The sequence below is a fragment of the Ranitomeya variabilis genome, chromosome 1, assembly GCF_051348905.1.
Source record: "Ranitomeya variabilis isolate aRanVar5 chromosome 1, aRanVar5.hap1, whole genome shotgun sequence".
Taxonomy (NCBI): domain Eukaryota; kingdom Metazoa; phylum Chordata; class Amphibia; order Anura; family Dendrobatidae; genus Ranitomeya; species Ranitomeya variabilis.
Genome location: NC_135232.1, coordinates 652,319,925 through 652,345,852, shown reverse-complemented (window position 1 = coordinate 652,345,852; position 25,928 = coordinate 652,319,925). Strand labels below are relative to the sequence as shown.

At 41.8% G+C, this 25,928-nt stretch overlaps 1 protein-coding gene across 1 annotated transcript in view; it reads right to left on the bottom strand.

Moving 5' to 3' along the window:
* ITPKA (inositol-trisphosphate 3-kinase A) overlaps positions 1 to 25,928 on the bottom strand; it is a 161,721-nt gene that overhangs the window by 18,027 nt on the left and 117,766 nt on the right. The window contains exon 3 of the mRNA XM_077262500.1: positions 18,237 to 18,450. Coding sequence (XP_077118615.1) covers positions 18,237 to 18,450 — 214 coding nt within the window. The remainder of the gene's footprint in view (positions 1 to 18,236; positions 18,451 to 25,928) is intronic.

Genomic DNA, 25,928 nt, shown 5'->3' with positions numbered 1-25,928 from the left:
GATTCACACTCAGATTAGCGTTCGCTACTGATCTCTGGAGAGGGAGAGTGAGAAATGGAGCTCTCAGACGACAAGGCACGTATCTTCTCAGGAGACGTGCTACGGATCCGTTTTCTAGGCACCTGTAGGCTTCTAGAGTGCTTTTGGCCCCTGCTAACCAACTGCTCCCGCATTGGGGAAGATCCGTCTACATCAGTGCTGCGAACGCTCCAGTCCCCCGAAGGATCACGGAGGGATTCAATCGCTTTGGCCAGAGAAGTCATAGATTGAGACAGTGAAACTGGGCTCGGTGACGGCAAAAGGCTCCTGAGCACAGTTGGGGTCACAGGCATTGCAGAGCGGCGAACTCTGAGCCTTAGGAAACGCAGACTGGCAGAAGGAGCATGAAGTAAAAAAGATTGCCATAGTCTTGTTAGACTTTTAGATGCCTTAGGCTGGGACATGATGTACCCTTGTATGTGGCCCTATGATGATAGGGATTGCTGAAAAGGGTTACTCCTCAAAAGGGTTAGAGCAGGGAGGAGGATGTATATAGCAGCGCTCCCTTACCCAGATCTGTGTCCCCAGCTCATCTTGCGTGGCTCTCCAACTGCGTAGCCCCTGTGCTGTGAACACCTGCTGCCAGGATCCTGATGGCAGTCTGTGTGTCCTGAGGCGGTCGTGTGGGAAGTTGCCCGCCGAGAATATCAGAGGCGCTTCTCATTCAGTGCGAGAAGAGCCAGGAAAGGTGGGCGGAGCCTCCGCAGTACGTGATCACGTGGGCCGGGATTGGGGTTGCAGTCTAGTAAAGGGCCGAAGCCAGGAACTAAATTTGCGGCACCGGCTGGCGCCAATGCAGGAAGAGGCTGTATGTGTGCCCCGGCTGCCAGGATGGGCCCCCTTATCCAGCGCCGCCCCAGACCACCTGCATGGAGCCCTCCTGCCCCGGCACTTACCCGGAGAAGCTGCCGGGTGGCAGGTAAGCCAGCGATATTAGCAGGTCTTCCTGCTGCTGCTGGTTTTGGACGGTGAAGGGATAAAGTGGTAACCTTCAATCCACCGTCCCTTTAATAGGGAGGTGGAGAGGGACCATCCACCTTCTTGTACCATCCGCTTTAACAATGGTGGTGCAGTGGGGGCTGGCTGCTCGGATGCCAAAAAGGGGCCACTGTATATCCAAGGGGTTAAATCCCCTAGGATGGGACATGGCTGAATGTCCGGCATTAGGCCTGGCTGCGGAAGAGGATACATGGAGGCAACACTTCATGTGCTCGTCTGTTAAGGGTGCAGGAAGATCGATGCCCTTGAAGGGACCCGTCGCTCAAAAAAATCAGCCCAGGCATGGCATCCCACATCGCAGGAGAGGATACAGAGAAGTGACACTCCCTGTGCTCGCCTGTTGATGGTTCGGGGAGATCGGAACCTTGAAAGGATCCGTCGTCCCTTCATTCCACTTGGAAAAATGTAAAAATTGGTTAAAAAGGTAGAAATAAAATAATAAAGAGCTTTCGGTCTGAATAGCATACCCGTGTGCCTCCTACAGACACTAAGCAAGAACTGGTTCTCCTGGAGCCAGCACGAGGGTGTACACTGCAGAGGAGGAGCTAACTTTTTTGTGTTAACTTAGTGTCAGCCTCCTGGTGGTAGCAGCATAACACCCATGGTCTGTTTTCCCCAATGAGGCGAAGGAGAAATAATATATTTACAAACACATCATGTCAGGCGTGGCGGTAGCACCCATGGCCCCATAGATAGCTTTCGAGACTTAGGTTGGTTTCCAAAATCTGTGATTAAGGACTGTTCTCACACCGGAAGACCAAGCCTGTCTTCTGGGTCTCTCGACTTGATCCAACAGCTTCATAGACATATAGGTATATAAAGAATTCCCCTCAGGTCTGAAGACCAGTGGTCAGTCAGGTTCTTCAAATTTGAGCACAGTTCATGTACAAGAACTGCGTGAAACTGGCCTAACTGCAAGTCCTGACGAAAAAATATTTTATATTTTGAAAAATACTCTAAAGTTTCCAAGTATCTGAATTTATTGAAAAAAAAACATTTGTGGAAGCCCACTCACATCGACCAGCAGAATAATTAACCAAGCTACGAGTAAGTCACCAGTAGTTAGCCAGTTTCCTAGTAGGTCAACAGATATAACAATATAATTAATTTCAACTACTCAAAGATTCTGGAAATTAAATATTTTAACCCCTTAGTGACAGAGCCAATTTGGTACTTAGTGATCAAGCCAATTTTTACAATTCTGACCACTGTAACTTTATGAGGTTATAACTCTGGAACGCTTCAATGTATCCCATTGATTCTGAAACTGTTTTTTCATGACATGTACTTTGTGTTAGTGGTAAAATTTCTTCGATATAACGTGTTTATTTATGAAAAAAACGGAAATTTGGTAAAAAAAATTTAACTTTTAATTTTTGTACACTTAAATCAGAGAGTGGTGTCACACAAAATAGTTATGAAATAACATTTCCCACATGTCAAATTTACATCAGCACAATTTTGGAAACATAATTTTTTTTTGCTTGGACGTTACAAGGGTTAAAAGTTGACCAGCGATTTCTCATTTTTCCAACAGAATTTACAAAACCATTTTTTTTAGGAACCACCTCACATTTGAAGTGAGTTTGGGGAGTCAATATAACAGAAAATACCCAAAAGTGACACCATTCTAAAAACTGCACCCCTCAAGGTGTGCAAAACCACATTCAAGAAGTTTATTAACCCTTCAGGTGCTTCACGAGAACTAAAGCAATGTGGAAGGAAAAAATGAACATTTTACTTTTTTCACAAAAAAATTACTTTGGAACAAATTTTTTCCATTTTCACAAGGGTATCATGAGAAAATGGACGACAAAACATGTTGTTCAATTTTTCCTGAGCACTCGAATGCCCCGTATGTGGGGAAAACCACTGTTTGGGCACATGGCAGGGCTCAGAAGGGAGGGAGCACCGTTTGACTTTTTGAAAGCCAAACTGGCTGCATTCAATGGTGGCTCCATGTCACATTTGGAGGCCCCCTGATGAACCTAAACAGTAGAAACCCCCCCAAATCTAACTCCAACCCTAACCCCAATACACCCCTAACCCTAATCCCAACCCTAACCATAACCCTAACCCCATCCACAAACCTAACCCTAACACACAACTAATCCTAATTCCAACCCTAACCGTAATCCCAACCATAACCACAACCCTAGACAAACCCTAAATTTAGACCAACCCTAACTTTAGCCCAACCCTAACCGTAATTTTAGCTCAACAATAACTTTAGCCCAACTCTAACCTTAATGGAAAAATGGAAATAAATAATTTTTTTAATTTTATTATTTTTACCTAACTAAGAGGGTGATAAAGGGGGGTTTGATTTACTATTTTTTTTTTTTTGATCACTGTGATAGGGTCTATCACAGTGATCAAAATGAATCAATAGGAAAAATTTCCTATTGTTGCCGGATGCTGGCAGATCTTGGCAGGTGCACTGCGCATGCACCCGCCATTTTCTCCCGGAAGAAGACACCGCGATGTTGGGGGGGGGAGGGAATCAGGGGACCCCATTTCTCTCTCCTCTGATGTGCAATGACATCAGAGGAGAGAGAAATTAAATGGGAAATCTGACTTTTTTTTTCTGGCGGTCGCTGTTATTCCGTTAATAACAGCGATCGCAACACTGGGGTGGGTAAAAACTGACCCGAATCATGTTTTCTGGGGTCTCAACTACCCCCGGTAGCCAAGACCCCGGAGAAATTCTGACTCTGAGGGGCACTATACACTTATTTCTCAGCGCCGGTAAAAAGCGGCGCTGAGACATAAATACCCTTAACTGCCGGAGTTAAAAGGCGTATCAGCAATCGTTAAGGGGTTAATTCAGGTATGTGGAAACATAATAAAAGATTAAATATTTGTGTATCCTGGAGGCTGACATGTAGTATTAATTAGAAATTGCTCAGGTATTTTGGTTTCTATGGTAACCTTAGAATTGGAATTCGTAAAGTCCAGTCGTTTCCTTCCTGTACCTAAGATTGCAGGTGTTACAGGAATTTCATGATTCCATCTTAAGTGGTCATCTTGGGGGTTACTGCTACACGGAAATCCGTTGTTGGACTTTTTTGGTGGCCGTCAATGCATAATGATATTAAAAATGCTTGTGAAGTCTGTGCACAAGCCAAAGTCAGTCATAGCCGGCCGGTTGGAAAATTGGTTCTTTTGCCAATTCCAGAAAGACCATGGACTCATTTGTCCATGGATTTCATTACAGATTTTCCTCTGCCTGATGGGAAAATTGCTGTCTGGGTGGTAGTTGATCGATTCAACAAACAAGCTCATTTTGTTCCTTTGTCAGGATTACCTAATGCAGAGACACTCTCCAGGTTGTTTATTTCTCATGTGGTAAGGTTACATGGCATTGCTTTCAACATTGTGTCTGATAGGGGAGTACAATTTGTCTCTAAATTTTGGAGAGCTTTTTGCAATAAACTAGGGATTGACTTGTCATTTTCATCTGCTTATCATCCTGACACCAATGGACTGAGAGGACAAATCAATCCATGAAACAAATTTTAAGGTGCTTTGTGGCAGCTCTACAGGAGGACTGGTCTTTGCTTTTACCTCTCGCTGAGTTTGCTTTTCATAGTCGAGTAAATCAATCTACCGGAACCTTACCGTTCTTCTGTAATTATGGTTTTCATCCCCATTTTGATGAATTTTCTAGGATTAGTTCTGAATGCCCTGGGGTGGAGGTCGCCGTACAGAGATTTGGGGATGTCTGGAGGGAGGTTCAAATGAATATTGGGACTGTTCAGACTCGCCAAAAACGGAAGGCCGATAGAAGATGTTCGGTGGGTCCTGATTTTAAAGGGAATCTGTCAGTAGGATTGGGCACAGTAACCTACAGACAGTGCCAGGTAGGCACCATTATACTGATTAAAATGATACCTTTGTTGATGAAATCTGTCTTGTGGTCGTTATGCAATCATTATTTTCAGTTTTGAGTTAATGATATGCCCTTGCTCCGGGCAGCCTTTGAGGGAGTCTTCAAGTGGTGCTCTGATTAAGTATTCACCAGAATGGCTTTTGACAGGTCACTCACTGACCTGCCCCCTAATTTATGAATATTCTATATATAGCTTTAAAAAAAAAAAAACGTTCTGCAGGCAGGTGGCGCTTGCGCTGCAGCATAATCGCATGTGTAATGTACATATAATTAAGTTTTTTACGTAATCCTGATATTCATTAAAAAAAAAAAATCTGTTTAAAAATGGCGCTGGCCGCACCTGCGCATTAGCAGCTATTGGTGATCCGATAGCTGCTACTGCAGAGGTGCCATCTTAAAAGGAGGACATTTTTTTTCTCTAGCAAGATGGCGCCATTGGCGCTTGCACAATAGCAGCTATCGATGATTGCTGATAGCTGCTACTGCGCAGGCGCGGCCAGCGCCATTTTCAAACGGATTACTTTTTTTTAATGAATATCAGGATTACATAAAAAACTTAATTTTATACACATTACACACAAAACTGAAGATAAACATTAAACAACAACCACAAGACGGATTTCATCAACCAATGTATCATTTTAATAAGTATAACAGAGTCAACCTGATATAAAATCTTGTTTTACTCAGCACCTTGTAGTAACATTGCATAAATAATTAATTAAAAAAATATATGTTTTTACCATTTCATTCATGTAACAGAAAACCTGAACTTTCAAAATAAAAGGTAATTTGGAAAGGTCTTAATGAAATATTGCATTTAGGTCAAATTAGGTAACAACCCTACGAAGTGAAGCTACGTCAACGATAAGTGCACAAGTCTTACCACAGCGGCAATTATCGTTAATGTGTTATTACAAGAAGTCATATAGGAAAATCATTATATCTTGTTTTATCGTCATAAAATATATTGTTACTGAGTAATTCTGGGTGTGACCAGTCTACACCCAGTCTACCAACAGCTAATCATCAGACTGAATCATTTTCTTATTGGTTCAGCTGTATAATCAATGGTCAAACAAGGTCTGGCAACTATCTTGCAAAGCAGGCCATATATACAGTACAGACCAAAAGTTTGGACACACATTCTCATTTAAAGATTTTTCTGTATTTTCATGGCTATGAAATTGTAATTTAAAACTGATGGCATCAAAACTATGAATTAACACATGTGGAATTATATACTTAACAAAAAAGTGTGAAACAACTGAAATTATGTCTTATATTCTAGGTTCTTCACAGTAGCCACCTTTTGCTTTGATGACTGCTTTACACAATCTTGGAATTCTCTTGATGAGCTTCAAGAGGTAGTCACCGGGAATGGTCTTCCAACAATCTTGAAGGAGTTCTCAGAGATGCTTAGTACTTGTTGGCCCTTTTGCCTTCACTCTGCGGTCCTGCTCACCCCAAACCATCTCGATTGGTTTCAGGTCTGGTGACTGTGGAGGCCAGGTCATCTGGCGTACCATCCCATCACTCTCTTCTTGGTCAAATAGCCCTTACACAGCCTGGAGGTGTGTTTGGGGTCATTGTCCTGTTGAAAAATAAATGATGGTCCAACTAAATGCAAACCGGATGGAATAGCATGCCGCTGCAAGATGCTGTGGTAGCCATGCTGGTTCAGTATGCCTTCAATTTTGAATAAATCCCCAAAAGCGTCACCAGCAAAGCACCCCACACCATCACACGTCCCCCTCCATGCTTCACGGTGGGAACCAGGCATGTAGAGTCCATCCGTTCACCTTTTCTGTGTCGCACAAAGACACGGTGGTTGGAACCAAAGATTTCAAATTTGGACTCATCAGACCAAAGAACAGATTTCCACTGGTCTAATGTCCATTCCTTGTGTTTTTTAGCCCAAACAAGTCTCTTCTGCTTGTTGCCTGTCCTTAGCAGTGGTTTCCTAGCAGCTATTTTACCATGAAGGCCTGCTGAACAAAGTCTCCTCTTAACAGTTGTTGTAGAGATGTGTCTGCTGCTAGAACTCTGTGTGGCATTGACCTGGTTTCTAATCTGAGCTGCTGTTAACCTGCGATTTCTGAAGCTGGTGACTCAGATAAACTTATCCTCAGAAGCAGAGGTGACTCTTGGTCTTCCTTTCCTGGGGCGGTCCTCATGTGAGCCAGTTTCTTTGTAGTGCTTGATGGTTTTTGCCACTGCACATAGGGACACTTTCAAAGTTTTCCCAATTTTTCGGACTGACTGACCTTCATTTCTTAAAGTAATGGTGGCCACTCATTTTTCTTTACTTAGCTGCTTTTTTCTTGTCATAATACAAATTCTAACAGTCTATTCAGTAGGATTATCAGCTGTGTATCCACCAGACTTCTGCACAACACAACTGATGGTCTCAACACCATTTATAAGGCAAGAAATCCCACTTATTAAACCTGACAGGGCACACCTTTGAAGTGAAAACCATTCCCGGTGACTACCTCTTGAAGCTCATCAAGAGAATGCCAAGAGTGTGCAAAAGCAGTCATCAAAGTAAAAGGTGGGTACTTTGAAGAACCTAGAATATAAGACATAATTTCAGCTGTTTCAGACTTTTTTGTTAAGTATATAATTCCACATGTGTTAATTCATAGTTTTGATGCCTTCAGTGTGAATGTACAATTTTCATAGTCATGAAAATACAGAAAAATCTTTAAATGAGAAAGTATGTCCAAACTTTTGGTCTCTACTGTATGTATATATGGGATAGCTGTTGGTTAAATATGTGTTCAGCAGAGAGCTAACATTCCTCACTCCCCATCAATCATGTATTCATGTATCTTCAATGGAGAAGAGAAAACCTCTGTCAGAATCCTCTGGCGGTGGCTTTTTACCCATGAAAATTACAGGATTGGCTGGTGAAATTCCAATGGCCAGGTCCTTCTGTCCCGTGACATCATCTGTTTGGGGAGAGCACGGCCACAGTCATACAGATCAGATGGGCGAGACCGGCGGCAATTTCTACCAATTAAATTCTCTGGTAAATAAAATCATAGGTAGTCTCTGATTGAGCCACCAAAATTCTTCCATTGGAAAAATATGCACTATATATATGTATTATATGAACTGAACAGATTAGGAAGTCCTCCATGTGGATTGTGGATGGTTGAGATGTGGAATTCATAGTTCCTTGGTTCTTTGTCCGCACATCACCATTGGTTCACTACTTTCTGTTGTACAATTATGTACTAACTCGCTTTTGAAATTAGTTTTGTTAATGTGCCCTTCCTCTATATTTTACTATATTTTTTGTGGCTGTTTTTCTCTTCATCCACGGTGGGTTTTGTTTTTATTTTTTGTTTAAATAAAAAGAATTACAGAGTAAGAAAAAAATGCATCAATGTACTTCCCATGAAGAATACTTAATCTGCAATGAACCTTAAGGCTATGTGCACACATTGCGGATTTGGCTGCGGATCCGCAGTGGATTTGGCCCTGCGGATTCGCAGCAGTTTTCCATGCGTTGTACAGTACCATGTAAACCTAGAGAAAACAAAATCCGCAGTGCACATGCTGCGGAAAAGCTGCGATTTATTTTCCGCTACATGTCAATTCTTTGTGCGGATTCCGCAGTGTTTTACACCTATTCCATAATAGGAATCCGCAGGTGTAAAAACGCAGGCGAAATCCACACAAAATCCGCGGTGAATCCACAGGTAAAACGCAGGGCGTTCTGCCTGCGGATTCTGCGGAATCCGCGCTGAAAAATCCGCAATGGAATCCGCAACGTGTGCACATACCCTTACACCATCTCGCATTTCATGCTGCCCAATACTAAGCAAAAAAAAAAAAATCTAAAGAGAGGAGGACAAATAACTTTGCTCTGACCTCACTTAGAAAAAGCCAAATCCTGGCATGCCATTACCTCCACTATACACAAGTTTGATCAATGTAATACTGAAGGCTGTAGAGTCCCTGGAATAATTTGTATGCCATGATTTAAGGCATGGCTTTTCAGTTAATTGACCGCTGTAGTCAATCACAGCCGTTAGTGGTAAGTTGACTAAAGAGAAGCGTGACATCTGTATTGGGCAGACCACCGGAGCCAACAAAGATGGATCCATGGGTAAGTATGCCTGAACTTATTATTTGGAAATCAGGCCTGCTGCTTGAAAGTTATTTTTGAGGGGTCAGATGACCTCTTTAACAGAAGTGTTTTTTAAAAAAAAATCAGAAGAAGTGGTTGTTAAAAAATATTTTCTGGACAGCTGTGTGATGTCCGTTTTTTGCATCATCAGAAGTTACTCCTGTGCGAGGGTTGTCTGTCCGTGTCCAGTTATGTCTTTCTTACAGAGGCATAAAGAGGTTAATTTTCCATAGGATTCCAGCAGAAGAAAACGGTACCAATGTTACAGGTTAACGGTTGTCCGTTGCCCATGGCGGTACTAAAATAAACATACCTACTCATCTAATGGATGCCAGTGTCCCTGCCAGGCTCATGGTTTCTTCAGTGTCCGCTGACTGACTGCAGTGGTCAAGTTCCATCTCAGTCAGAAGACTGAACCAGAGGACTGTTTCTTATGGCTCAGATGTAACGTGATTGCCTTAGTCAATCAGCGGACTATGACTGGCTGCAGCATACACCCGATGACTTCTCACCAGAAGAGAAAGGAGGGAGACTGGAGGGCAGCCATACCAAGGAGCCACTGGTGTCCAGTATGTGCGTAAGTCATTTTTCAATTTAACACTTTCATGAACCTATTTTAAAAACATTATAAGGCCCCAAGTTAGCACCAAATGGTAGCACATTGAGTCCCCATTGGGGTAAACGGAACCTATCAATACTACTAACCCTGGGCAAGCAGAAAATGTGCAGAAGAGGGCTGTGTACAACAGTACAAAAAATAACTATTAGGCCGGAGTCACACCTAATGTATCAAAATATGGTCCTTTTTTACGGCCGAGGTACACAGAAAATTTCCAACAAACAGTGAACTCTAGCGTGGGAATTTTTCTGAATATTTTCTCACGCTAGAGTTCATATGAGTTTATGCCACCAGGGGGCGCAGCACCGCAAGTCAACGAAGCTGCATTCCATTCATTCCCCAGTTTTTACAGCCAGGGGCAGCTGCATTAGCAGGCTCCTGGTTGTAAAATTATTTAACCCCTTCAGATGGATTTACATTGTGGGACATGACGGTACGGCGGACAGATATGGGATATTGTTGTTTTTTTTCAGAAGATCGAGGGTCGTCAGTTGGATTGAGAGTACAATAAAGATATTAAAACCCCATGTGTTTATTTATTTCATTAAAATACTTTACTCATAATGTGTGTATTTTTAACCCTTTATTACTATTGGATTAATAATGGATAGGTGTCTTATAGACATCTCTCCATTATTAACCTGGCTTAATGTCACCTTACATTAGCAAGGTGACATTAACCCTTTATTACCCCATATCCCACCGCTACTCGGGAGTGGGAAGAGAGAGGCTAAGTGCCAGAATAGGCGCATATTACAGATGTGCCTTTTCTGGGGTGGCTGGGGGCAGATGTTTTTAAATTGCACTGGAGCCCACGCCAGTTTTTTCCATGATTTAACCCTTTATTTTAACACCTAGAGCTCTCAAATTTTGCACACAGACACTACTAACATTATTAGTGAGGAATATGAAAAAATATAATGGATATGAAATGGTTTACTGTATGTAAACCATGTCTCATATCCTGTCGGGTTTGATAAGGCGATAGCAAAAGCCGGCAATTGAATTACCGGCTTTTAAGCTATCTAGCTCTGTATTAAATATAAATATATAAAAATGTGTGTCAATGACATACATATATATATATATATATATATATATATATATATATATATATATATATATATATATATATATACCTATTCTATGTGTACACATTTATTCTATCTATTCTATCCTATCCTGTCAGTGTGATTTTACTGTACACCGCACTGAATTACCGGCTTTTCTATAGAAAACCGGTGCATATTTCTCGCAAGTCACACGCATGGTCCGTGTGTAATCCATATTTTTCTCACCCCCATAGACTTTCATTGGCGGATTTTTTGTGCAATACGCTGACAAACGCAGCATTCTGCGATTGTCTCAAGCCTTAAAATACGGCCGAGAAATATACGGCTGATGGAAGCTGCCCCTTAGAAAAACATTGGTCGGTGTGCAATGCGTTGTTTTTGCGCCTCTCATACGTCCGTATTCCTCTCTAGTGTGACACCGGCCTTATAGTGATGTCCGTGGCGCCAAAATTTCAGACTTTAATAATAGGCAAAGTAGGTTCCCCCAACCTTATTTTGTTATTTAAGAAAAAGCAACAAAGCTTAATCAAGAGCTGGGAAAAGTTCCCACGCTCGAGTTCATATGAGGAAATCCAGCAGAGGGCGCATCACCGCGACTCAAGGTAACTACAGGACATTCCCCTGCACTCCATTAATTCCCCATATTTTTACAGCCACCAGCAGAGCTGCTTTAGCAGAGCTCCTGGGTGTAAAATGATTTAACCCCTTCAGATGGATTTACATTGTGGGACGTGACTGAACGACGGAAGGTATGGTATATTGTTGATTTTTTTATTTTTCCTTTTTTACAGAACGAGGGTCTTCAGGTGGATTAAGAGTATAATAAAATATTAAAACACCCTGTGTCTTTATTTCATTAAAGTACTTTGTAATAATGTGTGTTTGTGTGTTTTATTAACCATTTCGTACTATTGGATTAATGGATAGGTGTCATAATTGACACCTCTCCATTATTAATCTGGCTTAATGTCACCTTACAATAGCAAGGTTACATTAACCCTTCATTACCCCATATCCCACCGCCAGACGGGAGTGGGAAGAGAGTGGTCAAGTGCCAGAATAGGCGCATCTTCCAGATGTGCCTTTTCTGGGGTGGCTGGGGGCAGATGTTTTTAGCCAGGGGGGGCCAATAACCATGGACCCTCTCTAGGCTATTAATATCTGCCCTCAGTCACTGGCTTTACCACTCTGGCGGAGCCCACGCCAATTTTTTTCCGCGATTTAACCCTTTAATTTAATAGCTAGAGCCCCCAAATTTGACACACAGACACTTCTTACATTAGTGAAGAGGAATATGTAATAAAAGAAGGGATATGAGATGGTTTACTGTATGTAAACCATGTCTCATATCCTGTCGGGTTTGTGAAGGAGATAGCAAAAGCCAGCAATTGAATTAGCGGCTTTTATGCTATCTAGCGCTGGATTAAATATAAATATACATATATAGGTGTCTCACTGACATATACATATCTATATATACCTATTCTATGTGTATATATCTATTCTAATCTGTCAGTGTGATTTTACTGTACACCGCGCTGATTGCCGGCTTTTCAAAGGACACCGGTGCGTAAAAATCGGACAGAACTCGCATGGTGCGAGTGCTGTGCGATTTTTTTCTCGCACCCATTGACTTGCATTGGCGAGTCTTGTCCAAGAATCGCAGCAATACGCAGCATGCAGTCCGATTTCAGCTGAGAAAAAAATTGCAAATGAAAAGACACCTATTGAATAACATTGGTCCGAGTGCAATCCGATTTTTTATCGGATTGCACTCGTCCGTTTTCCTCACCAGTGGAAATGAGCCCTTACTAATACACTTCTGTTTAGAAGAGCAAGACCAATATTTCCGTTTCATCCTTCATGCCAAGTCCTGGCTCCTCCACTTCCAGTCCCAGAGGGAACTTCCTATATCAGCATGTCATCAGAGCCGGGTGTGAAGTGGGTCTGGCTGCCTGGTCCTGGTTTATTTCAATAGTTAAAAGGGTTGTCCAATTTTTTTTTTTTTTACTTAAATACGTACATGTATTTGTGGCTAAAAATATTTTTTGCAGCTGGGTTTCATTAAAAAATGTAGCATGGTTTGGCATTTACAGGCTCTTTGTTTTGTTTGTAGATGTGGTCTGTAATCATAAATCAGTTGAGAGGATCTCCAGAAAAAAAAAAACAGTTAAAAGAGTTACAAACTCCCTATTAGACCATCATAGCAGGCAGACTAAGAATTCTCAGTTGACTCATTCTACAGCCAGCAATGGACAGTGCAACACATTGGTTAAAGAAGGCAAATAGTGCAACATTTTGAAGGAAACCCAAATACAAAAATTAATTTGAACTCCAATTAAATGTACTTAAGTAAAAAAAAACCTGCACAACACCTTCATCAAGCAAATAACTTTTCTGATGCACAGATAAAGAAGGGGTTGGCTTGGTTATTGCAATTAGTCACCTCCTCACAGAAAGCTAACGGGACTAACAATGAAATGAGGACATCAGTGGAGCTTTGTCAACAGAAGTACATTAGTAAGTGTCATAGATATGCCTGAAGAACACATCTAATAGATTTTTTTAAAACCCGATAACCGCTTTAATTAATATTTACTGACGATATCTTGAATAATGGTATGTAAAAAAGTTGTGAGTGTATGTATATACTGTGTGTGTATATATATATATATATATATATATATATATATATATATATATATATATATATAGCTAAAGTATATGAGATAGGCACCTATCTCGGATCCAGGCTTTGTTGTCCACATCCCAGTTCGCTAAACTCTGTTGTAATCCACGTTGGGCTTTGCAGATAGCCTGGCGTGATCTCGTGTGATCATGTGCCTTTGCCTAAATAAGCCCTACAACTGTGTCTTGGTATTCAGACTTTCCAATTACTCCGGAGTTTTGTCTACTACCTGTTCCCGATCTTCTAGAACCTCTGCTACGTGTCAGCCAGTGACTTCCAGGACGTCCCCTATTCACCTGCAGCTTTCAGGACCTCTGCTACCTGTTTCTGGCTTCCAGGACCTCTGCTAACTGTCTGCAGTCTCCAGGACCTCTGCTATCTCTCTGCAGTCTTCAAGACCTCTGCTACCTGTTTTGAGACTCCCGTCTGTCTGCAGTTTCCTGTGTACCCACCCGGACTTTGAGGATCCACCTCAACTAGTGAGCCTAGTAGAATACCAAGACCATGTATCCCAAAGACGCAACATTGTTGCTATGCTGTGTATTGGTAGTCAGACTTTTTAATTACTCCGAAGTTCTGTCTTCTACCTGTTCCTGGTCTTCCAGGTTCTCTGCTACATGTTCATCTGCAGCTTCCAGGACGTCTTCTGTCTGCCTGCAGTTTCCTTTACCTCTGCTACCTGTTCCCAATCTTCCAGGACCTTTGATACCTTTTCGCCTGCAGCTTCCAGGACGTCTCCTGTTTGCCTCCAGCTTCTTTTACCTCTGCTACATGTTTCCCTTGTGCCTCAACGGCCTGCTGCACCAATGCCTGTGTGCCCACCCATACCTTAGGCTTTGAGGATCCACGTCACTTATGAGAACAATACGATTTGCATACTTTGCCATATTGTCATGGGGTTACTGCAACAGAGAGTAGCCAGAAAACCGCAGCGTCTGATTGCTCCTACTCCTGCTCTGAAAAGTACAGGAGTTAATTGGCCATGTTGGGAGCTCTGGGAGTCTGAGCTCTCAGCTGTGCTCGGTTAGCCACTCCTATCTATCTATATATTCTGGGTCCTGACTAAAACACATCGTCAGAGCTAGCTTATGCTGCATGGCTTGGAGGATAGTTGTATGGTGGTTATATGAGGAGTTTGGTGGATTTATCTGTGACTATTGCCTGGGTTTGTAAGCGTAATAATTCATTTTCCTTCTCCTATTTTGCTTTTTCCCCATCCTACACTCCACGGTGTATTCCTCTGTTACATGTGAGTGGATATTTGTATGCCTGGTATTTTCAGTTGCCCTTGTTTGTGTTGCCTTGTTCGTCTGGTTGGAGTACTGTGGTGCACAACTGCTCCCCTCTTCCCCAGGTGGGAAGAAAACCCGAAAACCAAGTCATGACACATATCCTGTCTAGATGTTTCTGACCTCGTTGTCTGGCACATGACCGCATGTATGCAAATTGCAACTCGCATGCTTGCAGTCACGCACCTGCCCGCTCACATAGAGAGATGGCAGACTTGAACTACAAACCTGGACAACTCCTTTAACCCCTTTCTGTCATTGGACGTACTACTCCGTCCATGTGGGGTGGGCCCTACTTCCCAAGGACGGAATAGTACATCCAGCGCGATCAGCCGCGCTCACGGGGGGAGCGCGGCCGATCGCGGCCGGGTGTCAGCTGACTATCGCAGCTGACATCCGGCACTATGTGCCAGGAGCGGTCACGGACCGCCCCAGACACATTAACCCTTAACCCCCGGCACACTGTGATCAAACATGATCGCAGTGTTTTGGCAGTACAGGGAAGCATCGAGCAGGGAATGGGGCTCCCTGAGACGATCGGTACAAGGCGATGTGCTCACCTTGTATCGAGCGTCTCCTCCCTGCAAGCCCTGGATCCGAAATGGCAGCGGGGCTGCATCCGGGTCCTGCAGGGAGGTGGCTTCACAGCGCCTGCTCAGAGCAGGCACCGGGAAGCCTGGGGCTGTGCACGTCAGATCGCCGATCTGACACAGTGCACAGCAAACTGTCAGATCGGCGATCTGTCACTTTCCTGTGATGCCCCCCCCCCCCCCCCCCCCGGGCAAAGTAAAAACGTAAAAATAAAAGATTTACATGGGTAAAAAAAAAAAATAATAATAATAATTCCTAAATAAATAATAAAAAAAATATTGTTCCAATAAATACATTCCTTTAGCTAAATTAAAAAAAAAAACAAACAATGAAAGTACACATATTTAGTATCGCCGCGTCCGTAATGACCCGACCTATAAAACTGTCCCACTAGTTAACCCCTTCAGTGAACACAGTAAAAAAAAACACAAAAAAACGAGGCAACATAAAGTGGAATAACACGTGATCAAAAAGACGGATATAAATAACCATGGTACCGCTGAAAATGTCATCTGGTCCCGCAAAAAAACAGCCGCCATACAGCATCATCAGCAAAAAAATAAAAAAGTTATAGTCCTCAGAATAAAGTGATGCAAAAATAATTATTTTTTCTATAAAATAGTTTTTATCGTATAAAAGCACCAAAACATAAAAAAATTATAAAAATGAGGTATCGCTGTAATCGTACTGACCCGAAGAATAAAACTGCTTTATCCATTTTACCAAACGCGGAACGGTATAAACGCCTCCCCCCCAAAAGAAATTCATGAATAGCTGGTTTTTGGTCATTCTGCCTCACAAAAATCGGAATAAAAAGCGATCAAAAAATGTCACGTGCCCGAAAATGTTACCAATTAAAAAGTCAACTCGTCCCGCAAAAAAACAAGACCTCAAATGAATCTGTGGACCAAGATATGGAAAAATTATAGCACTGAAAATGTGGTAACGCAAAAAACATTTTTTGCAATAAAGAGCGTCTTTTAGTGTGTGAAGGCTGCCAATCAAAAATCCGCTAGAAAACGCGCTATAAATAGTAAATCAAACCCCCCTGCATCACCCCCTTAGTTATGAAAAATTAAAAAATTAAAAAAATGTATTTATTTCCATTTTCCCATTAGGGGTTAGGGCTAGGGTTAGGGTAAGGGTTAAGGTTAGGGTTAGGGTTGGGGCTAGGGTTAGGGCTACAGTTAGGGTTAGGGTTGGGGCTAAAGTTAGGGTTGGGGCTAAAGTTAGGGTTTGGATTACATTTACAGTTGGGAATAGGGTTGGGATTAGGGGTGTGGTTAGGGTTACAGTTGAGATTAGGGTTAGGGGTGTGTTTGGATTAGGGTTTCAGTTATAATTGGGGGGTTTCCACTGTTTAGGCACATCAGGGGCTCTCCAAACGTGACATTGCGTCCGATCTCAATTCCAGCCAATTCTGTGTTGAAAAAGTAAAACAGTGCTCCTTCTCTTCCGAGCTCTCCCGTGCGCACAAACAGGGGTTTACCCCAACATATGGGGTATCAAGGCACTCAGGACACATTGGACAACAACTTTTGGGGTCCAATTTCTCCTGTTACCCTTGGGAAAATACAAAACTGGGGGCTAAAAAACAATTTTTGTGGGGAAAAAAAATAATTTTTATTTTCACGGCTCTGCGTTATAAACTGTAGTGAAACGCTTGGGGCTTCAAAGCTCTCACAACACATCTAGATGAGTTCCTTAGGGGGTCTACTTTCCAAAATGGTGTCACTTGTGGGGGGTTTCAATGTTTAGGCACATCAGGGGCTCTCCAAACGCAACATGGCGTCCCATCTCAATTCCAGTCAATTTTGCATTGAAAAGTCAAATGGCGCTCCTTCGCTTCCGAGCTCTGCCATGCGCCCAAACAGTGGTTTACCCCCACATATGGGGTATCGGCGTACTCAGGACAAATTGTACAACAACTTTTGGGGTCCATTTTCTCCTGTTACCCTTGGTAAAATAAAACAAATTGGAGCTGAAGTAAATTTTTTGTGTAAAAAAGTTAAATGTTCATTTTTATTTAAACATTCCAAAAATTCCTGTGAAACACCTGAAGGGTTAATAAACTTCTTGAATGTGGTTTTGAGCACCTTGAGGGGTGCAGTTTTTAGAATGGTGTCACACTTGGGTATTTTCTATCATACAGACCCCTCAAAATGACTTCAAATGAGATGTGGTCCCTAAAAAAAAATGGTGTTGTAAAAATGAGAAATTGCTGGTCAACTTTTAACCCTTATAACTCCCTAACAAAAAAAAATTTTGGTTCCAAAATTCTGCTGATGTAAAGTAGACATATGGGAAATGTTACTTATTAAGTATTTTGTGTGACATATCTCTGTGATTTAATTGTATAAAAATTCAAAGTTGGAAAATTGCGAAATTTTCAAAATTTTCGCCAAATTTCTGTTTTTTTCACAAATAAACGCAGGTAATATCAAAGAAATTTTACCACTATCATGAAGTACAATATGTCACGAGAAAACAATGTCAGAATCACCGGGATCCGTTGAAGCGTTCCAGAGTTATAACCTCAGGGACAGTGGTCAGAATTGTAAAAATTGGCCCGGTCATTAACGTGCAAACCTCCCTTGGGGGTAAAGGGGTTAAGGTACAGATCAATATGTTCTTGCTAAGAAAATATGCTAAATCTCTAAATCCGCGAAAAGTAAATAAAACTTGGCCACGACTTGCCCCTTTCCCCTCAGTACAGTTACCATGGTAATCCTGCCTAGAGCAGATAAAATATGGCCTTGATACACATTGTTCAATAACTGTTGTAGTCAGTAAAATGTCACTGTGTGGGCAGGGAAAGGATACAGAAAAGAAGAAGCTGATACTTACAACGTAATAAAATAAAAACGACAAACGAGAACATCTACGTTTAATTTTCACACCCACCTGACGCCCATCTTACAGTCCATGACACAAGGCTCGTCGAAGTTGTTAAGAAGGTCGTCCAGTTGGATGTAACTTTCCCCGTCTCTGTCTGTCACTCCGTGGAAAGTGGGAACGCAGCAGGCCAGAGGGTCTGTCATCAGGAGTTCAAAGCAATTTTTCTCATTTTCCGAGTAACGTTTTAAAATCGTCCCCCCGGCGGCAGCTTTAAAGCTTCCTACAAAATACAAATTGCAGACAGCATTATTATAATGTGCTGGGTATCCACATATATACATAACAATACTTAGGTCTAAAGTGATCAGATCTGAACAAAAAATGATTAATTCAAACAATCGTTCTTATACATTGTCCAAAAACGCACTGAAAAAAGTTCAGTTATGCCCAACATACCCAAACGACTATTCTCTTTCTACAGGAGAGAGGAGGAGACGCCGCAATAATATAAGTATACGAGGGAATTGCTAGATATGTAAGCCACGAAAATAATAAAGCCTATGCAATCTGGCAGCAGTATAATGTAGGATCAGAGCTATTTGTTACTAAATGGGTTGCAGTTTTGATAACATTCTGATTTTAATTGCTGCAGATCTACCAGTTCTCTGCTAAGATCTGTATAACCCCACCCACGTCACTGATTGGCAGCTTTCGGTGTACACTGTGTATAGGCAGAAAACTGCCAATCAGTGGTGGGGGTGGGGTGACAAAGAGCAGGAGGATGACTTTTCATGAGAAAACTAGTGATAAGCTCCTACTGATAAAACACTGATAATATTACTACAACAAGCAGCCCAGTAAGTGACACATCCCTGGAATCAGGATCTCTGCTCTCAGATCAATTATAATTTCTCACACACCTGCAAATTATTATGCAATTCTTTGGTGACAAAAAGGACACTTCTGATATAATTAACGAATTGCTATTCTAAAGCTTCAAGTACATTCGTAAAACTAACTCCAAAAGTCGAGTTTCACTAAAATGAACACTAAACTTGGTAAAAAATTATAAAAATAGGCTGTTTTCACACGTCCAAGTTTCATGGCCTGTGTATGGACCACATTTTCTAGATCGGCAACGAGTCTTCTTAGTCGAACTCAACTTTCTAATGTTCTGTTTAGCTCGGATCGGGTGGTCCACGGTGGCTCCACTAATCCGTGTGGTGGCTCCACTAATCCGTGTTTGCCATTTCAGAATTTTTTTTTCATGTTGTCGAACTATACAGTCTTTTAGACAATGGATTTATCTCCTGCCCATCTGAATCATTTTTGGCCATGAAGCAACCGGAGGGCATACTTTATCCAAGAGAGGGCTTTCTCTTTAACTAGAAACACAAAAGAGGGGGATGCACCTGCTGCAGCTGGTTGTTTCTCAGCCAGACATAGGATTTGTAAGGAAAAGGAGATGACCCATGGCCGACTCCTTCTGATAAAAACAAGATGTCATTCAGGCACGTTAACGGAAAAATGAAAAAATGATGGCACTCTGCACCTCAAAAATGAAAACATTTCTGCAGTCGTGAAGGAGTAAAAGAAGGAATTGCAGGGATATGTTTTGTGGATTTTATATTGTTTGCATTCCTTTAAAGTAAAGTATTTATGTTTGTGTAGTTTTTCTACCTCAGTGTACCAACACGTACAATTCTCTTTTTTTGCAGTGTATAATCAGTAAGACTGCAAAAAAGACAGCTAAGAGGATTCATGGAGCAGCAAAGAGGTGGAGGGGGCATTCCAAAGCGCCTTTTGTGGATATGATATTGGCTGGCCGGGATGCACTGGTCAGCAATAAGCGCACACCTTTTAGAATATGCAGAGCCACTATAAATATATATATATATACATACACTATTTCAAAACACTCCTTTTCGGTGATTACTTTGTATCGCCGTTCATACTGCACCGACACAGACAAATGGTAAAACATTTGAAAGGTAAACTTGCCCCCTACAGCAAGAAAGTAGCCAAACAAACCACACATTCACGATGTGATCACAAAATACACTTTAAACATTCATTTTCATAAACTTGTAATAAGGAAAAATGACCTGCAGGTGGCACCACATTACCCCAAAGCATACTAATACAAAGCTGATACAAATCCTAACATTTGCCTTGGGGGCTTCCAGTTTGCCAAACTCCTTGCACAACTGATTTCAGGCAGGTACATATAAAATATTTGCTACACATGTGGAAGTAGAATAAAACGAAAACTTTGCCTGTTTAAGACTTCAGCTTTAAAACTGAAGATATAAATGAATTCAGCCTAAAAGGGATCGTACAGGTTCTGAACCATCAGATTTTCCGTATTATTGGACAGTCACTGAAAAGTCTATCTTCCTTCTAAGGTGGCAGCTTATTGGTGACCCCGAGTCACCTCTGGTTCCAAGTAAAAAAACTGCAGCATTGACATAACTCAGACTGTACATTGTTTCCCGATGGGAGAGATTGGTGGAAACAACCTTGCAAAAATTGAAAAAAAAATCCAATCCAATCCGTAGGGGGAAAAAAAGGTAAAATAATCTGCAGATATTACTTCTTTTTTTTTTAAAGGATATTCCTAATTATTATACAATGGTGTAAATACGCTCAGTTATGGGGTCAATTCTCCTTCATCATTTTTACTGTCAAACTGGCACTGCTGTACAGGGAGCTGTTCTGTTCACATACATAGGGCTGTGTTGTACTTCCCAACAGTGCAGATAGATGGCAGTGCTGCTGTGGAGGGGAAAAAATGCTGCTGCACCTGTTCTTTTGCAAGGTCCTGACAATCAGATCCCTTATGATCAGTAAGTAGAATACCACTATGTTTAATGTTGGGGGATCTCCTTTAGGCTGGAGTCACACACAACGTATAAAAAACTGGTAGAGAATCGCAGAAATGTTCCCTGAACAGTGATCCGTATGTCATCTTTGTGCAATTCGAGGATGCGATTTTCTCGCATGTAAAGACCCGTGTGACATCCGCATGACATCCATATGGCGAGATTTTCTTTCCGGCTTGCAAAATGGACATATAATGGATCCATGGGCTCAAATATTCCTGAAAACATATATATATATATATATATATATATACAGTGCCTACAAGTAGTATTCAACCCCCTGCAGATTTAGCAGGTTTAATAAGATGCAAATAAGTTAGAGCCTTCAAACAAGAGCAGGATTTATTAACAGATGCATAAATCTTACAAACCAAAAAGTTTTGTTGCTCAGTTAAATTTTTATAAATTTTAAACATAAAAGTGTGGGTCAATTATTATTCAACCCGTAGGTTTAATATTTTGTGGAATAACCTTTGTTTGCAATTACAGCTAATAATCGTCTTTTATAAGACCTGATCAGGCCGGCACAGGTCTCTGGAGTTATCTTGGCCCACTCCGGATGCAGATCTTCTCCAAGTTATCTAGGTTCTTTGGGTGTCTCATGTGGACTTTAATCTTGAGCTCCTTCCACAAGTTTTCAATTGGGATAAGGTCAGGAAACTGACTAGGCCACTGCAACACCTTGATTTTTTGCCTCTTGAACCAGGCCTTGGTTTTCTTGGCTGTGTGCTTTGGGTCGTTGTCTTGTTGGAAGATGAAATGACGACCCATCTTAAGATCCTTGATGGAGGAGCGGAGGTTCTTGGCCAAAATCTCCAGGTAGGCCGTGCTATCCATCTTCCCATGGATGCGGACCAGATGGCCAGACCCCTTGGCTGAGAAACAGCCCCACAGCATGATGCTGCCACCTCCATGCTTGACTGTAGGGATGGTATTCTTGGGGTCGTATGCAGTGCCATCCAGTCTCCAAACGTCACGTGTGTGGTTGGCACCAAAGATCTCGATCTTGGTCTCATCAGACCAGAGAACCTTGAACCAGTCAGTCTCAGAGTCCTCCAAGTGATCATGAGCAAACTGTAGACGAGCCTTGACATGACGCTTTGAAAGTAAAGGTACCTTACGGGCTCGTCTGGAACGGAGACCATTGCGGTGGAGTACGTTACTTATGGTATTGACTGAAACCAATGTCCCCACTGCCATGAGATCTTCCCAGAGCTCCTTCCTTGTTGTCCTTGGGTTAGCCTTGACTCTTCGGACAAGCCTGGCCTCGGCACGGGAGGAAACTTTCAAAGGCTGTCCAGGCCGTGGAAGGCTAACAGTAGGTCCATAAGCCTTCCACTTCCGGATGATGCTCCCAACAGTGGAGACAGGTAGGCCCAACTCCTTGGAAAGGGTTTTGTACCCCTTGCCAGCCTTGTGACCCTCCACGATCTTGTCTCTGATGGCCTTGGAATGCTCCTTTGTCTTTCCCATGTTGACCATGTTTGAGTGCTGTTCACAAGTTTAGGGAGGGTCTTAAATAGTCAGAAAAGGCTGGAAAAAGAGATAATTAATCCAAACATGTGAAGCTCATTGTTCTTTGTGCCTGAACTACTTCTTAATACTTTAGGGGAACCAAACAGAATTCTGGTAGGTTGAGGGGTTGAATAATAAATGACCCTCTGAAAAAACTTTTCCCAATTTAAAAAAAAAATAAACAAAGAAATAACATTCTTTTTTGCTGCAGTGCATTTCACACTTCCAGGCTGATCTACGGTCCAAATGTCACAATGCCAAGTTAATTCCAAATGTGTAAACCTGCTAAATCTGCAGGGGGTTGAATACTACTTGTAGGCACTGTATATATATATATATATATATATATATATATATATATATATATATATATATATACAGTACAGACCAAAAGTTTGGACACACATTCTCATTTAAAGATTTTTCTGTACTTTCATGACTACGAAAATTGTACATTCACACTGAAGGCATCAAAACTATGAATTAACACATGTGGAATTATATACTTAACAAAAAAGTGTGAAACAACTGAAATTATGTCTTATATTCTAGGTTCTTCAAAGTAGCCACCTTTTGCTTTGATGACTGCTTTGCACACTCTTGGCATTCTCTTGATGAGCTTCAAGAGGTAGTCACCGGGAATGGTTTTCACTTCACAGGTGTGCCCTGTCAGGTTTAATAAGTGGGATTTCTTGCCTTATAAATGGGGTTGGGACCATCAGTTGTGTTGTGCAGAAGTCTGGTGGATACACAGCTGATAGTCCTACTGAATAGACTGTTAGAATTTGTATTATGGCAAGAAAAAAGCAGCTAAGTAAAGAAAAACAAGTGGCCATCATTATTTTAAGAAATGAAGGTCAGTCAGTCCGAAAAATTGGGCAAACTTTGAAAGTGTCCCCAAGTGCAGTGGCAAAAACCATCAAGCGCTACAAAGAAACTGGCTCACATGAGGACCACCCCAGGAAAGGAAGACCAAGAGTCACCTCTGCTTCTGAGGATAAGTTTATCCGAGTCACCAGCCTCAGAGATCGCAGGTTAACAGCAGCTCAGATTAGAGACCAGGTCAATGCTACACAGAGTTCTAGCAGCAGACACATCTCTACAACAACTGTTAAGAGGAGACTTTGTGCAACAGGCCTTCATGGTAAAATAGCTGCTAGGAAACCACTGCTAAGGACAGGCAACAAGCAGAAGAGACTTGTTTGGGCTAAAGAAAACAAGGAATGGACATTAGACCAGTGGAAATCTGTGCTTTGGTCTGATGAGTCCAAATTTGAGATCTTTGGTTCCAACCACCGTGTCTTTGTGCGACGCAGAAAAGGTGAACGGATGGACTCTACATGCCTGGTTCCCACCGTGAAGCATGGAGGAGGAGGTGTGATGGTGTGAGGGTGCTTTGCTGGTGACACTGTTGGGGATTTATTCAAAATTGAAGGCATACTGAACCAGCATGGCTTCCACAGCATCTTACAGGGGCATGCTATTCCATCCGGTTTGCATTTAGTTGGACCATCATTTATTTTTCAACAGGACAATGACCCCAAACACACCTCCAGGCTGTGTAAGGGCTATTTGACCAAGAAGGAGCGTGATGGGGTGCTATACCAGATGACCTGGCCTCCACAGTCACCAGACCTGAACCCAATCGAGATGGTTTGGGGTGAACTGGACCGCAGAGTGAAGGCAAAAGGGCCAACAAGTGCTAAGCATCTCTGGGAACTCCTTCAAGATTGTTGGAAGATCATTCCCGGTGACTACCTCTTGAAGCTCATCAAGAGAATGCCAAGAGTGTGCAAAGCAGTCATCAAAGCAAAAGGTGGCTACTGTGAAAAACCTAGAATATAAGACATAATTTCAGTTGTTTCACACTTTTTTGTTAAGTATATAATTCCACATGTGTTAATTCATAGTCTTGATGCCTTCAGTGTGAATGTACAATTTTCATAGTCATGAAAATACAGAAATTTTTTTTAAATGAGAAGGTGTGTCCAAACTTTTGGTCTGTACTATATATATATATATATATATATATATATATATATATATATATATATATACACTCACCGGCCACTTTATTAGGTACACCTGTCCAACTTCTTGTTAACACTTAATTTCTAATCAGCCAATCACATGGCGGCAACTCAGTGCATTTAGGCATGTAGACATGGTCAAGACAATCTCCTGCAGTTCAAACCGAGCATCAGTATGGGGAAGAAAGGTGATTTGAGTGCCTTTGAACGTGGCATGGTTGTTGGTGCCAGAAGGGCTGGTCTGAGTATTTCAGAAACTGCTGATCTACTGGGATTTTCACGCACAACCATCTCTAGGGTTTACAGAGAATGGTCCGAAAAAGAAAAAAAATCCAGTGAGCGGCAGTTCTGTGGGCGGAAATGCCTTGTTGATGCCAGAGGTCAGAGGAGAATGGGCAGACTGGTTCGAGCTGATAGAAAGGCAACAGTGACTCAAATCGCCACCCGTTACAACCAAGGTAGGCCTAAGAGCATCTCTGAACGCACAGTGCGTCGAACTTTGAGGCAGATGGGCTACAGCAGCAGAAGACCACACCGGGTACCACTCCTTTCAGCTAAGAACAGGAAACTGAGGCTACAATTTGTACAAGCTCATCGAAATTGGACAGTAGAAGATTGGAAAAACGTTGCTTGGTCTGATGAGTCTCGATTTCTGCTGCGACATTCGGATGGTAGGGTCAGAATTTGGTGTAAACAACATGAAAGCATGGATCCATCCTGCCTTGTATGGAGCATCTTTGGGATGTGCAGCCGACAAATCTGCGGCAACTGTGTGATGCCATCATGTCAATATGGACCAAAATCTCTGAGGAATGCTTCCAGCACCTTGTTGAATCTATGCCACGAAGAATTGAGGCAGTTCTGAAGGCAAAAGGGGGTCCAACCCGTTACTAGCATGGTGTACCTAATAAAGTGGCCGGTGAGTGTGTATATATATATATATATATATATATATATATATATATATATATACATACATGTTGGTGACACAAATACCTCTCTGTGTTCATCATCTCATTATATACATTTGCATTTGACCTTCCTTCCTTGCCTGCACCCCTGACAACCAATGTGAGAAAATTTCGCACGGGCCAACTGGTAGATATATACGTGTATATATATATATATATATATATATATATATATATATATATATATATACACACACTGCTCAAAAAAATAAAGGGAACACTAAAATCCCACATCCTAGATATCGCTGAATGAAATATTCCAGTTGTAAATCTTTATTCATTACATAGCGGAATGTGTTGAGAACAATAAAGCCACTAACAGCTAATTAAGTAAATGTCACTATATGAGTGGTCTTAACC